The sequence below is a fragment of the Natrix helvetica genome (genome assembly GCF_964273705.1).
Source record: "Natrix helvetica genome assembly, chromosome: Z".
NCBI classification, from domain to species: Eukaryota; Metazoa; Chordata; class Lepidosauria; order Squamata; family Natricidae; genus Natrix; species Natrix helvetica.
The window spans coordinates 37,821,754-37,839,015 of NC_138554.1; the positions used below are offsets into that span (position 1 = coordinate 37,821,754).

Here is a 17,262-nt window from a genome sequence, read left to right on the forward strand (position 1 = left end):
AACAAAAGAAACCCAGCCGATCAGCTGCGGCTCCGATCAGCTGGGACTCGGGAGGCAACAAATAGATTGGGCTCGGGATCGATTAGAGGTGGTATTTTCCGGTTCTCCGAATTACTCAATATTTCCACTACCAGTTCGCCAGAACTGGTCAGAACAGGCTGAATACCACCTCTGGCAACAATCCATAAGATTATAAAAGTGAGGCTAGAAGGAGTTGTGAATCTTAGTGCTTTAATTTGGTTTTTTGCATTCAGTAACTTGCAGGATGAAGGCATTGCCATAGTACATGTAAACTAAGCCATAACATTATTTAGGCAAGTTTATATGCAGCAACTATGTTTTGTTTACTTCCATTTACAGCATAGCATGCTGCATGAACTCAGCCATTCCTGGAGCTAGCATGTGCATCGTTAGAAAGTCAGACTAGATTTAGTTGAACCCAGGCTGATCTTGTGCCAATTATCCTTTCTCCTTCAACCTGAAAGGTTCGTTGTGTGGATTATATAAATCTGAGCGTAACAATGTTGGAGGGTGAACAGGATAATCTATATATATAATATATAATTCGAAATCAGAACTAGAATCTTCCAAATACAGATGTGTTAATATCCTTTTCCCTCCACTGAAATCTATCAAGGACACTAGTGTAATTTACTTTTCACATGGAAAATCAAAATAGCGACCTATTAAAATCCAGGATTTTTTTTTAAAGATCCCACTACCATTAGGATTACTTACAATTTGTTTTTCTGTGTATTTGTTGGAGCTGAGCAAGTTGACTGCCTCCATGTGCCCAAAGTCGATGTCATGGCCCAACAGGAAGATGAAAAGCAGCTTGCAGACATATTTCTTCTTGCTGTAACCATCTAAGGCTTTATCTCCTGAGAGGGGAGAGTGACAGGTGGGGAGTGGGGCAGGAAGGTCACTTGCCCTGCTGGAAGCAGAGAGGCATCTGCAAGGCAACTTGGAGGGGAAAAGGACAACTACAACAGCACCTTGACCTTCTATTACAAGCCCCCAGAAAGCCATTTTTGTCAGCAGGAGTCAAGGTCACAAGTAATATCTTCCTGTTTTCCTTTTTATGTGGCCAAATTTCCTGTTAGATTACTTTTCTCAATTACTCTTCCAAACACCCAGTTTGAAGGAGGCTTCAAACTGGCATAATATTCTATTCTGATACTCCACCTTTAGATTGGAGTGCCAAGACAGGGAAAGCTCTAGAGTCTAGTTCATCAGATACCTCAATGGCATAAATGAAGCCACCAATGGATTTAGAAATTCTGTTTACCACAAAAGTCACATTGGGGAACAGCAATGGCCTTGATTAACACTTCCCATCAATTCTCGATTACTCTAATCAATGAAGCAGAGAAGAACACAGAGTTCTCTTTTTCTCCATTCACTTACATTCTGATGAAAAAAGATGTGTTTGCTTCTATCTATGGACATCAGCGAATGCATTCATATGGATACACATCAATGAGAAAATAATACTATTTGAAAGTATTATAAAACACACTTCTGCAATCTACAGACCAATTTTGGACAGCAACTGGATTTTTCACACTCTCAAACTCCAATGATTAAAAGATTTACAGTAGAAAAAAATGAATATACTATAATTTGAACTTTGGGGCAAGAAATCATTCTTGTGCTTTCTTATGACTATCTAATAGTACTTTTTTTCCTGCAATTTTGACAGTTGTCCTAAATGTTTTTATCAGTGCATATAGGAAAGGTTGGCATTCATAACCAAAGTGGAAGCATTAGGGATCAAAGGCAGCCAAGAAAAATGATAGCCAGATGTTCTTTCTTGGAAATGATTTAGATGCTAAATGGGTTAAGAACTTTGGATATAATATATTGATGAAACAATAAGAAAATATGTGGCTGAAAGTATTGAGATTTACATTATGCTATGATTTAAAAGGTAATTTTTAGGATGTAGCATTGGTTTTACACTCCAGAAAAATTGACTGAAAGAATATATGGAAGTACTTCAAACCTGTGTTGAAAATGTGGACAATATGAAGGGTCAATTTATCTTGCCTGATGGTAAAAAAGCCAGAAAATATTGAATTTAAAGACACATAGTGAATTATACCCACATTGGGGGAATGGCTGGTGAAGATGACAGAATTCACACAGATGGCAAAAGTTAACTTGTCTGATAAGAGAAAGGGCAATAACCACATTTATTAATGACTGGAAACCCCTCATAAGTTTTTTTCTGAAAAAAGAAAAAACGAACTTACAATTTATGAGTTTGATGATTTAGAAGATGTAGATTATGTAAAGAAGGAGATTATATCCATAGCCTTAGAAAAGGGGAGGATAAAATATAAATGTACTTGTGACTGTGGTAGAATCTGATGCTGAATTAGGAGATGGGGGAGTAAAGGGAATTATTAGCCTTGAATCAATGCTATGTAGGATCCCCCTAATTTCTTCTTGGCATTTAACTATGCTTTAGTTTGGCAAGATTTTGTCTAAGGACAAGCATATAATAAAAATAATTCGTTTTGATCTTTTACACATGTTGTGCTTGGCTTGCCACGCCTGAAGTAATTGCTGTTAACAAGATCAGAAGACACTTCTTTATAACTTTTTTCTTTCTCTTTTGTTTCTCTTTATTTCTTTGCACCCTTTCATTCAGTATCACTTCTCTTTTTTAATGCTTATGAAAAGAATTTGTATATATAATAAGAAATAGATTCAAAGAAAAAAAAACTATAGTAAATGTGCAAAACCAAAAAGAAAAAGAAAGAAAACCAAAAAGAGATAGAAAAAAAGAAAAATAAAAGAAGAGAAGAGAAACATGAAAAAAATATAATTAAGTGGTTTCTGATTTTATACCTGGCAGTTATTGATACAATTTTAATTGAACATCTTTCTCTAGATTTCATTATAATTGCCTTCTTCCTACAAACTTGTTTTTTTTAATAATCAAAACCCTAAGTCACAAAATCATTTTCCCTTTATACAGAATTGGTAAGAGATTTCCAGTCATTGATATATGTCAATATAATAACAATCTTTCTCTAATTAAAAGGTTAGTTTAGTTTTGTGAATTTTAGCAACGTCTTCCAAAGTGGGAAATGTTGAATCTTTCCATATTTATACATATAATAATCTGGCAGAAATGTTACATATTGAAATAGACTCTCAGGAAGTTTTTTTAAAGTATGCATTCATTGTCCTAAAAATCAAAGTTCTGTCTTCTACTGAATAGTAATGTTTAAAATTCTATGTATCAACATGTGTGTTTGAATCCAAAATTTTAGCTATTTATATGCCCACCAACCATGACAGAATGTTCCTTCATGTGTTTCATATTTCCAACATACATTTGGAATGCCTTTATATGTTCTAGATAATGTTGTTAGAATTAGGTATAACCTTTCCATATATGTTATTACATTTTCTCTTTTAAACAGAATAACGGTAACACAGTTATGATCATTTTGGGAGCAGACAATTTGCAGAGGACTACATAAACCAGGAATTAAAATCTCTTTAATTTTTATTTTTTGTGAACATCTATGGATATGGATGTTTGGATCCAAACCTGTCAAGTAGATTCAAACAGAGGGATAAAGACATTGTGTTATTTGGAAATCTGAATTAGCATGTGTGTATATGTATGTCCAATCAATTCACTTCCTTTGTGTTGGGCTAGTTTTCAAGAGCATAGCTGTCTACTTTGGATAAGAAGATTTTGCATAAAGTAATTGAACTTGTTGCTGTTTTCTCCTTTGGAGCTCTTATTCCTGCCTTTAGATAGACCTTTGGCACGAGCAGCTGAAGTGTGCATTCCAAGAAGCTAGTTCCCTGATTTAATGTCCTGACCTTAGAGATAACAAATTGACACTTGTTAAATCCTTCTAACCAAAACTGAAGCATGGAATGGTGAACAAGGAAATATAGGATGAGTAGGAGTTGTTCCTTTCCATAACAATATGAATTGTGCTGCAAAGATCTCAGATCTATGGAAATTAATATCGGAGATCAAGGACAGAGTTGCATCTAATGGGCTAAATGGAAATGGCTTCTGGGAGAAATAACCCTTGAGTTTCATTAGATAGGAATTTACTTTATAGTGCTGTGTAGGGTACTGACACAGGGAACTCCTGGACAAAGAAGAGACAGGAAACTCCTAGTTCAATTTGAGGGCTTAGAATTACAGGCATCCACAGGAAAAACAAATGATAGCACATATATGAGCCACGGTGGCGCAGTGGTTAGAGTGCAGTACTGCAGGTTACTTATGCTGATCGTCGGCTACCAGCAGTTTGGTAGATCAAATCTCACCAGGCTCAAGTTTGACTCAGCCTTCCATCCTTCCGAGGTGAGTAAGATGAGGATCCAGATTGTTGAGTGGCAATATGCTAACTCTGAAAACCACTTAGAGAGGGCTGTAAGGTACTATGAAGCGGTATATAAGTCTAAGTGCTATTGCTATATAATGATATCATTACAAAAAATCCACAAACTACTTTTGTCAGATGTATGACACAAATAATCATAGCATGTGCAAGATGATATAAAATGTGTCATCATTTTGACATCATTGTGGTTTATCACAGTCAGTACCACCTAAAATCAGATATTTTTTACTTTATTTCATTGTCCCAGATGGAACAGATTAGCTTTTCAGCATCTGAACCTTGAATCCCACAGACATGCTACACACAGTTGCTTTCTACAAAGCATCAGTGACATGTATAATACAAGATAGATGATAATGCTTAAACCAGTTTGAAAAGTGCTAGAGAAAAGCCTGGTTGTCAAGGGAGAGAGAGAGAAAAAAACAGGAGACAGTGAGTAAACTGGACTGAGTCACTGATAGAACTGCTGCAGGAATTTGTGATGATAAAAAGATGGATTATACTGCAAAATATCAAAAGAAAGAAGGAGAGAAGGAGGAAAAAATACAGTACAAGAACTCACCCTTAAATTTGGATCGGATATTGGCCAACTCCTTGTTAATTCGTTTAATTTCCGCTTCTTTACTCTTACCTGGAAATGAGAAGCAAGGAATAAAACATGGATAATACCCAACCCCCATACATAATCATCTGGGTATTTGCATAGTGCTGATTGCATGAAACAACTAAAATAAATATGATGAAGAAAGGGGTCAGATGCATATCTGTAAATGCCAACAGATAATGACAAATTGCCACATATACTTCTTGAATAAAACAGCATGAAAAAGCAAAACCTTCCCCAACCTATTCTCCTCTAAATGAGTTAAGTCTATAATTCCAGAATTCAACACAATTCCCACATATCTGGAAACACCATCTCAGAGAAGGCTGTTGTATATTAAAACCCAGGAGCTACAGGGTCAAACAGGGGGCTCAGATTTTTGATCAGAACAGGAAGAGGCAGTCTGCATTATTGTACTGTTTTTCTTCCATCAAAATACATTCTTCTCAAGCCACTGTTCAGCAACAGCTAGTGAAAAGGTATTTGGGTGAAAGGAATGGTGTAATTTGCTTCTGGTACCAATTCAAGGTGCTGGTGTCTATTCACACAAACATTTACAGATATTTGTGACAGTGTGTGAAGGAATCTCTTCCCATATATTCCAACTCATTATAGTAAGATCATGCTTAAAAGCCCTTCTTCAGTGCCATGCTGATCTGCCCACTGCCGTGATTCCAGTGAATCCCAGTAGTTGTTCCAGGCTATGAATGGCTCCCAAGTAAGTCAGGCCTGGTGTCTATTATCCTTCTGGCCCTAGGCAAATATATTTTAATTTTTTTTCATACATGTGATTCATATTTGAAATGTTATACTGAGATACTTTCTTAAGCAATCTTTATCTGATGTCCATATGCTTTATTTCTATGCTGTATATTTTTTGTCATTTTATTTGCTTTCATAATAGCTTTTAGAGTGTGGTAAGCTGCTTTAGAAAAATATGTTACAGAGGCACAAAAGTATAACAAATAAATAATAACATTCAGAGAAAGGTTTAGTGTGTACACACCCTAGGCCTAGGGGCTGTTTTGCAATTAAAACCATTTTTTCCCAGTTGTGGATTTTCTATATCTTAGAGTATTGGTGTTTTCTGAAGTGATAAGCCTCAGACATCAGTATAACAGAGCAATGCACCCATTCTCGGATGGTTGCAAAAACCATTGCAACATTGCTACATAAGACAAAGAATACAGATCTACATCTAACAAACTTGGAGAGTAAATGCTCCCAGGAGGTTAAGGGAACATTTGTCCTAACAGGCAGAAGGTGTTCACAATTAAGTTAGCTCAGCAGGACGAGGGCTGAAATAAATAAAGGGATTTTATGCATAAATGCTCCTAGGATGGAGCTGCTTTGTACAGGAGGAATAGTGGTTGTGGAACATGGGGAAAAAAAGTGATTCCTTGTCCAGGATTTAAACCGTTAAGTAGAAAGAAAGATGACATTACAAGAAGAGAAAGTTAGCTACTTGATTCAGAGAAATTGACTGTAGGAGGCCACATCTGTATCCTTAAGTGAAAAAGTACAATATTAATAAACAGGTGCCAGTAGAGACTGGTAATAATTTCATTCATCAATAATAGTTTATAACATCCGTTGGACTTTATTTAAATGAATGTAGATGAAAATTAAATTGCTAAATTCTGCAATGGAAGTAAAGAGCTTTGAGCCCTTTGCTTTAAATAGTCCAGCAATATATTTCTGCTAAATTAGGATTGCTGTATCTTCCCTTCCATTTCTTCTATGAGATTCCCTTATTTAACACCATGCAACCAACAAGTACAGCACGCTCTGTTTAATAGCGGGAAAAGCTGTGCTAAAATAAGTGAAGGATGCAAATGAAAGGGAATATTATTTGGTTTGAGATGTCTCAAATTCCTTCAGAAGAGATAATAATTTAAGAAACATTAAAGTAGATCCATCTGCCTCTAAGTGAAACAATGTACTAGTACATTTAACTCATTCATTCTTCTCTCAATGAAAGCAAAACAAAAACCCACCACTACCTCAAAAGATTACTCTTTGGGTTTCCAATCACAGAATTATGTCCTAAAATGCCAATTCTAACCAGAAATAAAATTTCTTTAAATCATAATTTAACCATGAATTAGCCACTCATACAAAGGACAAGAATAATGAGATACGTGCATGTATTACCCTGCAGTTTATTCCCATGTTAGTTCATCATCTTGGGTTTCAGATTAACTGACAATGCAATTGGAGCATTACCACAAGGTAGGTGCTATTATTTACATCACACCATGGAAGTGATCCTTTCAAGACTATCATGTTTTTTTTGTTTATTTCCGGGCTTGCATATTCCACAGATAAAAGGAAGATGACCAAAGAAGGCATTAGAACCCAAAACACATGCTTCCTTCTTCGACCTGCCAAAAGCAAATGATCCAAATACTACTACTTCTATTCCCTGTCTTGAGACAGGGAAATCAGCCTCTAAAAAGAGAAAGCTGTGTTCCCTCAAACATTTCCTTCCTTCCTTCATGGGATGTTCAAACAAAAATCACACTCGTAGGGGTCTCTCCTTTTGTCCCTATAGCACCCTGTTGAGGATATCTGAGGCCTGCCAACTTTTCTTTGCTTAAGAATTGCAGTTCCTTAAGAACCGGCAATGTAAGAGCTCTTTGTTCATCTCTCTGGGTAGATGCAACTATATCTAGAAGTGGGAAAATTCCTTTTCCAGGGCATGTTGTATTACAATTCCCATAATCCTTGTCCGGTGGCTTATGGTCAGGCTTATCTGAGTTAGAATTCAATAAAATCTAGAAACAGATTCCACTTTAGAAGAAGATCAAAGACTATATGAATGCATATCTAAAACAATCCATGCCACAAGAATCGGTGGCCATCAGATCTGTAAAAACATGTTTACTGTATTTATCACATCCTGCTCATCCAATGGAAAGTTCACAGAAGCTTCCAAGGGCCTGGATTTCATCATAGCTATGCTTTCTTGCACATCAGAAAGTCCTAAACTCAGTTTGAATTTGACATTCCTTAGTTATGTGGCCATCAGATCTCATGCAATTTTGTTAGAAGGCCTCTTACATCTCCCTCCACCCCCAAAAATGTGTTTAATATAAGATGCAGTCTTTTGTCTAATTTTTTGAACATAGCTCTTCCCAATCATTCCTCAATCTTCCCTGGCTTCTTATTGTTTCATTTACTATTGCTAAATAAAGTCTAAATCAATCCAATCTGTTCTCTGTTGAAATTTCTCTTCCACAAGTTCCAGCACCTGTTTCTGCTTGTTTAGCGATTCAAAGATCTCACATAACATCCTAAAATGTGGACCCCCGAGCCATGGGAAATATATGTCTGACTTCTACTGATTATACAACAGCAAAAAACATCAGGTCCTATTCATTTACTATTTATAAACAGAGTATTTTCTGAAACATGGGATGGGCATTGCACAAGAAGGATATGGCTTCTTCGTTTTTTATTTGCTGCTTTTACAAAAAAATGTTGGCAGAAGCAGCTTTTGTTGCCTATGCATTAGAAGCTGCACCTAACAAAATACCATCTTCCTCACAGCTGTTAAAGCCACAGAACCTTCCTTTCCAATTTGGCTATTTTAAGGACAATACCTTTCTGGAAGTGTGTCACAATCCCTTCCCAAATTGTTCTGACATCTCTAACCAGATATAAATGATGTGTAAGAAAGCATAGTTATATGAAGCAATTTAAAAGGAGGCATGCTGAATTTTCTACTTTCATAAAAACAGAAGAAACTGTACTCATATTATAAAGCACCATTGCTCTGTAATGTTTTTCCCCCTTTAGATAAAAGATCTTACCCTTTTAATCACTCCTGTGAGCAACCTCAAAATCTTTTGCACAACAATTCCCATAATTCCTGGCTGGGAGTAATGGGAGTTGTCACCTGAAATCTGGAGACCATTAGATAGCCTAATCCTGTTTTAGTTGAAGCTTTCAAATAATTCCATGGCATAAAACCTTTTGCATGCAAAGTATGTGCATTACCACCACTATGGAGTTACAATCTCTTCTGGTAATATTTTCAGAGATGTTAAAGAGACTAGCTGCTGTGGCACTAGGGCCAAGAATCCCACACATGGAAAGCCTCTGCCTCCAAGCAAATTGGCTTATATGGTCTGCTGGTGCTAGGCCAATTCACATGGCTACAGAATGACTTTTCCCTGAAATTTCAGCATACAGAAGTTGTTGCAACATAATTAAAACTACCTGATCAAATCAGCTTTTAATATGTTTTCCAGAATAGTGGAGTTATGCTTTTTTTTAGACTTTTTCAATGAACTGCCAGGACCTTTTAGGCTAGAAGAAAATCAGCCAGTCAGAGCCTTAAAAAGATTGTGTGAACTCTGTTGATTTCACTCTATAGAAAACTGCTCTAGCAACTGCTATTTAATATTATTGAATATTTTATTCTTGCAAAAGTAACATTGCAAAATGCTTTTTCATTTGCTGAAAAAAGGAAGGGCTGGGCAAAGATTAGGATGCCTGAGAAGGAGCTGGAGAGTGGGGGGAGAGACTGAATCAAATGTAATATTAGTATTCAGCCACAATGAAACAACCATACCAAAATCTAAACAAAAAAAATATAGATCTGACTTAAAATCTCTACATTTTAAAATACACTCTGTAACATCCTTGGTTTCCTGATCATTAGAGCTTTTTTCATGACTAAAGAAGCATATCTGAAAAATAAGGGCCTGAATACACGCTATCAAAGCTAGTAATTGGATTTTTTTTCAGCATTACTGAAGGAAGCTACAAATATATACTTTAACCATGCTCCATCAGGTTCACCCATTTGGTTTCAATGACAACTAAAACTTCTCCAATTTCAAATTGATATTAATGGGACATGAATGAAATAGAAAAGCTGACAATTTATAATGATTAGAAGCCTTCCCTGGTTTTCACTTGTTTTCCATAGGACAATCTGAATTCCTCAATCTTTCTTACTCTTATGGAGATTCTAAATAGCAACCTCTTATTTTGCAGCAACATCCTGCAATAAGGCTTATATTTAGGCTGCAAAAATCCAGATGCCTAGTGATGAGAAATACTGTACAAATTTCAAGAAGTTTTGAATCATATATAGTGAGCCTACATTTAAGACCTTCTGCAAAGGTCCAAGAGCTCTTTTTTATGTCATCACACACAGACTCCCCAATACATATGATCTTTCCTCCAAATTTACAAAATCAAGCCCTAGCCTACTGCAGTTAGCAAGCATACTGTATTTATCCATCTGTCATATGACAGCTGTCTACCTCCATATTTGGATTATATTTATATATGGGGGCAGCAGAAAGTAGGAGGGATGGAACCTTATCCCTAAGCAAATCTCAGAACCCCTTTCTTTATTCTCAACCACTATAATGACCTATATAATGGATATTATAATTTCCCTATAATTGTCAAGATCCTAATTTCCACCCCTCTAAACAACTTTTCCCACTTCTCTCCCCACCGCCCTCTTTAGTTAAATAATAATAATAAAATTCCGGATTTAGCAAAATAGACAAAGCAGATACAAATCTCAGGTTGAACGACCTCCACGTTCAGGGGGGGGGGGGGCGCTTCAATTAGCCAGCATCCTCGCTGGCTGTGCCATCTTTACCCAACTTATACCTTCCTCCAATGACTGACAGGCCTCTGCCTATCTACCCAAACGGCGGGCATGTCTGGTGATTGGCAGCCTCCTCCTCCCAGCCTACCTGCTTTCTCTTTTCCGAAGCCTCGCTGGGCAGAAGATCGGGCAGCAAGCGCCTCTCCCGGAGATTCAAGTATTTTGCCTTCAATCGACTGACCCCCCCCCCCCTCACTAAACCCATCACCACACTTAACTCTTCTGCCGCCGAGCACAATCACGGGCCGCTTCCACCTACCCACCCACCCGAATTCTCCCCAAGGTCCGATGCCTCCCTACCTCCCTCCCCGCGCATATACAAGATCCATTCGGTTCTGAAGGATCCCCCTCTGACCTCCCTGTCTTCCCCATAGCCGCAACCACTTACAGTTTCGGATATCGGAGATAAACACGGCCAGGCCCCGCATCCCGTCTCCCTTGGAAACGGCCGGCATGGTGACGATAGAGGATCGGGACCACGGCGATGCTCCGTTCCGCGCCCGAACCTGGCCCAGCTGCACCGAACCGACCCAAACATATCCGATTGGCCCCTCGTCCCATCCGTCACGAAACGTTTCCACTCGCTATTGGACAGAGGCGCCGCTTTTCAAACCCGCGGTGCTTTCTATGGACGGAAATAACCCAGCTTCTAAAGGATTGGCCGATCGGTTTAAATCCCGCCTGCCCTTCTCCCTATTGGACCCGGTGAGTCTTAATGTCAAATAAGTCCCCCCTACAGCTCTGGGTTTCCCATTGGACGCAGGTCCACAAGAAGCCCACCTAAGCCGGCCTCCCCTTTTTGCCCCTTTGGTTTGAATATCTTGATAGATTTTAAGAAATGTCACTCAAAGGCCGCCCCGCCCACTTCCTCTTCAGCTATAGTGATACTTCTTGCGAAATCAGCAGTCTGAATCTCGGCCCGCTATTGGGCGGGGAAGAATTCTTGGAAGCTGTGTATTGGGCGAGACGTCTGCGTCCTCCGAGCCCAAGTCGCTGGTCTATTGGCCGAAAGGGCTGGCGGTGGAACGGCGGCAAAAGAAAGGCTGCGGAGGAGAGAGGCCTGGAAACGGAGCTGCTTTGCTTGGGAAAGAGTGGCGGGGACCATCATAAAGTTTCAGCCAATTGGTTTCGGGAGGAGAAGGCACGACGAGCAAGGGCGGTCGGGCGTAGAGAGATTTTTGCCTTCCAGTTCCTCAGTGGATTTCCCCCCCCCCTTCTCCTTTAAGGGCAGAATTTACTGTAGCAAAGAATCAAATGTAACTCTTATTTCATTAGGAGTAAAACCATAGGTATATTCCGTTTTTTTAGGGTGGGCCACAACGTTACATATTATCCAGCATTTGCATTTATGCTTCCTTTCCTTTCCAATTCATTTAATTTTTTTTCCTGTTAGAGAAATGTTTTTTCCTGTAATGCTTTTAATAAATCATTTGTAAATCAACCTTTCCATGTGAGTATAGGAACTAAGGAAACCTGAAGGTGCAAGTATTGTTTTTATGGTGGCCATGCAAACCTGTGGCTTAGCAATAGCATTTAGACTTATATACCGCTTCATAGTGCTTTACAGCCCCTTTATAAGCTATTTACAGAAACAGCATATTGCCCCCCAACGATCTGAGTGCTCATTTTACCTGCTTCGGGAGGATAAAAGGCTGAGTCAACCTTGAGTCTGGTGAGATTCGATCTGCCAAACTGTCAGCCGGTTATCAGCAGAAGTAGCCTACAGTACTGCATTCTAACCTCAGCGCCACCGTGGTTCATCTATTTATTTATTTAATTTATTTAATTTATTTTCTCAAGCATGAATAAGATAACAGATATAAATATAAACATGATTATGAATACAGTAGGACAGGGATAGTAGGCACATTGGTGCGCTTATGCATGCCCCCTTACAGACCTCTTAGGAATGGGGTGCGGTCAACAGTAGACAGTTTAAGGTTAAAGTTATGGGGGCTTGGGGATGAAACCACAGAGTCAGGTGGTGCATTCCAGGCATTGACCATTCTGTTGTATTTTCTGCAAACTAGCTTATTTGCTACATAGATCCTTTTAAGTTACCTGAATACAGCTTCTAAAACTGACTGAAACAGTTTAATTAATGCATAGCGCTAAGGAGAAATGTCAACTCTTCGTTTGACATATCATAATAGCATGGTATATATATATAATGCTAAGATATAGGTGGATTTTCATTTACTAAGGTAAAGGATCAGATTATGGTTTGGTATGTGAAAACTAACCAATGAATATATTTATTGCATTCATATCCTGCCTTTTCTTTTTGGAGTTCAAATTGGCATATCTGGAGCTGTCTCCTCATTTTATGGCCAATGCTACAATCTTAAATAGGTTGAGTTGAGAAGGAATAATGATATCAGGTCAGTTGATTGTGGAATGTGAACCCATTCAGTTGGGTATATTCAGGTGGTTGAGCATAACCGACCCAACTATTGTGGTTAGTCAACACTTCATATTGATCAAAAGAAATACAATTTTTTCTTTGATTTACTGTAGAGCAATAAAGGTAGTCCTTTATTTACAACAGTTCATTTAGTGACCATTCACAATTATAATGTGAAGGTTCCAAGAGTTGCCCTAATTAATTTACGAGCCCTGAGACGAAATTCAAAAAAACCATTCGTTTATTAGGACTAACATCTTGGCACAGACTTCTATGTAGCTGAAACTAAATCACACTTAATGGCGTCTGACCTTTACCCCTGTGCCCCCGCCCCTCTGGCTGAGGTCATCAATCACATTCTCCAACAGGACATTATGGCAGGGTTCTGGACACGCGCATTCACATCCCAGTACAGAAATATGAGACTTTTACTCTGGCCAAAAGCATGCATGGTATTTCCCTCCCCTTCTCAAGGTGATAGTAGTCATGGAAACGCCTTAGGCATTGACATCCGGCTCCCCTCACTTCCTGAAAGTGACCTGTATAAAACAGCAATTTGAGTACAAGTATATAACTTAGGGATGTGTCCCTCCCCCAGGCTTGCTTGAATTTTCTGCATGAAATTTTGCTATAAGGCGATCAGCCTGGATATTTCTACTTTTCACCCAAGATGCCTCTGATAAGGTGTAGCCCTTCCACTTGATTAAATATTGGAGTTGTCTCCTGTGCCACCTTGAATCAAGGATACGCTGAACTTCATAATGGGTTTGTCCCCCTATGACCATAGGGCCCGGGAGCTCCCGGGATAGTGGTCTCAGAGTGGATCCAATCATGGGTTTTAAGAGGCTGCTATGGAATGCTGGGTGTATTTTCCCCAACAATCAAGGGAGTTTCAATTGCACTGTGACTGGGTTGATGATCTTTAGTATGGGGAATGGTCCCATAAACTTTGGCCCCAGTTTCTTGCTAGGCAGTTTTAATCTCTATTTTGTGGAGAGATAAACCTCTCCCACCCGGAATGGCCATTGCGGAGCCCGGTGTTTGTCTGCCAGTTTCTTATAGGCTTGTGCCGCTTTAGCCAGTGCCTTTTTGACATTTTCCCAGGTCGATTTCAGCATTGACATCCAGTCAGCGAAGCCGACTGAGGAGGGGGGATCCCTTGGATACTCAGGCATTGGGACGAAGTCCATACTGCTCACTATTTTGAATGGCGTGAGTCCTGTGCTACTGTGGGCAGCATTATTGTACGTGACCTCGGCAAAAGATAAACGGTCTGCCCAATTGGACTGCTGATAGTTCATGTAACACGTCAGGTACTGCTCTACCATGGCGTTCAGTCTCTCTGCTGCCCCATTGGTGCTTGGATGAAAAGCTGAACTAAGACCCTGAGATGATCCAATGGACCACAGGAACTCCCTCCAGAACTTAGCCCTGAACTGAACCCCTCTGAGATAATTCTTTGAGGTACTCCATGCAGTTGGTAGATATGCTTCACGAACAGTTTAGCCAGCTTGTGAGCTGAGGGTAGACCACTACAGGGTATGAAGTGTGCCTGTTTGGAGAACAGGTCTATTACAGTCCAAATCACTGTGTTTCCTCCACTTTTTGGCAACTCTTACCATAAAGTCCATTGCGATCTCCTCCCACGGCCTCATTGGCTCTGCTACTGTTTGCAGTAGTCAGGGGTTTTTCCTGGTTGTCTCTTCATTGTGGCGCAAATGGTACAACTTTTCATGTAACTATCTACATCTTTCTTCATGCCAGGCCACCAGAATTGCCTCCGGGCTAAGTGTAAAGTCTTTAGGAACCCAAAGTGGCCTGCTGGTTTGGCATCATGACTCCTCTGGAGAACTAGGATACGTAGGGATTCTGAGATGTAGAGTTTTGTCCCCTTCCATGCAAGGTCATCTCTCTTTGTCAAGATGTGTTGGTTGGTTTGGAACCAGGGGACTGCTAGCAGTTCAGTTTTGAGCCTCGTGGTTAGGTCGCCTGCAAGTTGGTCTTGCTGGTCACGGCGTTGCCATCTGGTGGTCACTTGGGCAGCAGTTTGGGTAGAGGGAATAATGGTGTCCACTAAGTGCTCCCGTTCGCATTTGTACTGAGGCATGCGGGAGAGGGTGTCAGCTAGAAAGTTCTGCCTGGAATGTGCTTTAAGACAAAATCAAAACGGTTGAAGTATTGAGCCCATCAGACTTGTTTGGGTGATAATTCTGTGGGGTCCTAAGCGCCTCCAGATTTTTGTGGTCAGTCCAGACTTCGAACAGTTTCTGGCTCCCTTCCAACGGGTGTCTCCAGGTTAGCAGTGCCCATCTCACTGCGAAAGCCTCCTTTTCCCATGCGGACCATCATCTCTCTGTGTCTGTGAGCTTGCGGGAGGTGTAGGCGCAGGGTTGTAAGCTTCCTTGGTTGTTTCTTTGGAGTAGCACCGCTCCCACTGCCACATCACTGGCATCTGCCTGGATCATGAAAGATTGCTCGGGGTCAGGGTGCTTCAGCACTGGTTCCTTTGTAAACATTTCTTTTAGTGTCTAGAACGCCTCTTGGCAGGTTAGGTCCCATGGTAGAGGCTGTCCCGGACGAGGTTTCGTTCCTGGGCTCCCTGTCTTCAGGAGGTCTGTCAGGCGTTTGGCAATCTTCGCAAAGGAGGGAATGAATTGCCTGTAGAAGTTCCCGAACCCTAGGAAGCTTTGTAGCTGTCTGCGGGTGTGAGGGGGATGCCAGCTTAGGACGGCTTGCACTTTCGCTGGGTCCATCTCTATTCCCTCATTTGACACTCAGTAACCCAGGTAGTCTAACCGTGCACGGTGGAATTCGCATTTTGATACCTTGATGTACAGGTTGGCTGCCAGAAGTTTCTCCAGTACTTGGCGGACCAGGGATACGTGTTCATCCATGGTCCCTGTATAGATAAGGATGTCATCTAAATAGATGAGGACCCCCTTGTAGAGGTGCTCGTGCAACACCTTGTTTATTAACTGCATGAATACCGCTGGGGACCCCTGCAGTCCAAAAGGCATCACTTTGAATTGAAAGCTCCCTAGGGGGCAGTTGAATGCTATTTTCCACTCATCTCCCTCTCTGATTCGTACTCGGTAGTATGCTTTTCTGAGGTCTAGTTTGGTGAAGACTTTTCCCTTGGCCAGATGAGATAGCATATCCTTCATGAGGGGGAGGGGGTATAGGTTGTGTATGCACACCCCGTTTATCCCTTGAAAGTCCACACACAGCCTTATGGAGCCATCTTTTTTTTTTCTTTAAAGAGGACTGGTGCCGCGACCCATGGTTTGGCTGGCTCAATGAACCCTCTTGCTAGGTTTTTGTCTATGTATTTGCGCATCTCTTGCATTTCCCGGGGCATCATGGCATACAGTTTGGGCTTGGGTAGTTTTGCCCCAGGGATGATTTTGATGGCATAGTCTGTCTCCCAGTGGGGAGGCAGAACATCGCACTCGGCCTTGCTGAATACTTCTGTGAGGTCCTGATATTCTATTGGAATCAGTTCGGCCTCTGGGGATTTGTTGGATGTGGTTGCCAGTTGCTCTCGTGGGCTTTCTTGGGGGGTTTCCAGTGTGGGTGGTGTTTCTGCTTGCTGGTGTGGGAGGGGTTGGGGACCCCTTGATATCCTAAGTCTTCGGATGCCCCCTTGCCATCAGATGGTCGGTCCCCACTTGTCTAGCCAGGTAAGTCACAGTATGACTGTGTCTGTCATTTTGGGGTCTATTTTGAATCGAATTACTTCCCAGTGATCCGCGAGTTCTAGCCTCACTGGTTCAGTTAGGTGGGTGGCATAGGCTCCTCCCATTAGGGACCCGTCGACCTGCTTGAACCGGATCGGGTGGGCCAGTCTTTTTGCTCTGATCCCCAGTTTCAGGACTGTGGTTAGGTTGATCAAGCACCTTGTGCAGCCAGAGTCTATTAGGGCTTGAAAATCCCCCTGTTCTCCTGTGCGCTGCTTGGAGAGTCCAAGCATGGGTTAATACAGCCTAACTGCCCTAGGACTGACTGAGTTTTTTCCCTGACCACGCCCCCTTTGCCTCTGGCAGGTCAGTTTTAAAAACTCAGTCCGCCCGATAGGACTGTTGCAGGGGAGTTCCCCAGTTTAGGCTTTTTGCTTGGACTCCCCACATCAGCATTTAAAGAAATTCCTGACCATTTTATTTTGACAATCAGCTAAAGCATTTCTTGACAGCTCAGGAGGTCTGATATTCATCATCTGCTGCTTGTAAGC

At 40.7% G+C, this 17,262-nt stretch overlaps 1 protein-coding gene across 3 annotated transcripts in view; it reads right to left on the reverse strand.

Annotated features, from left to right (window-relative positions):
- AP2A1 (adaptor related protein complex 2 subunit alpha 1) overlaps positions 1–11,179 on the reverse strand; it is a 32,796-nt gene extending 21,617 nt beyond the window's left edge. Inside the window, exons 1-3 of one of the 3 annotated variants that reach the window (XM_081970057.1) lie at positions 11,019–11,178; positions 4,951–5,019; positions 739–881 (exon numbers count right to left, since the gene is read on the reverse strand). In XM_081970057.1, coding sequence (XP_081826183.1) covers positions 739–881; positions 4,951–5,019; positions 11,019–11,085 — 279 coding nt within the window. In that variant the 5' untranslated portion in view covers positions 11,086–11,178. Of the gene's footprint in view, positions 1–738; positions 882–4,950; positions 5,020–11,018 lie in introns of all 3 variants that reach the window. The other 2 variants (XM_081970058.1, XM_081970059.1) reach the window with 2 other exon arrangements.
- Between the last annotated feature and the right edge of the window lie 6,083 nt (positions 11,180–17,262).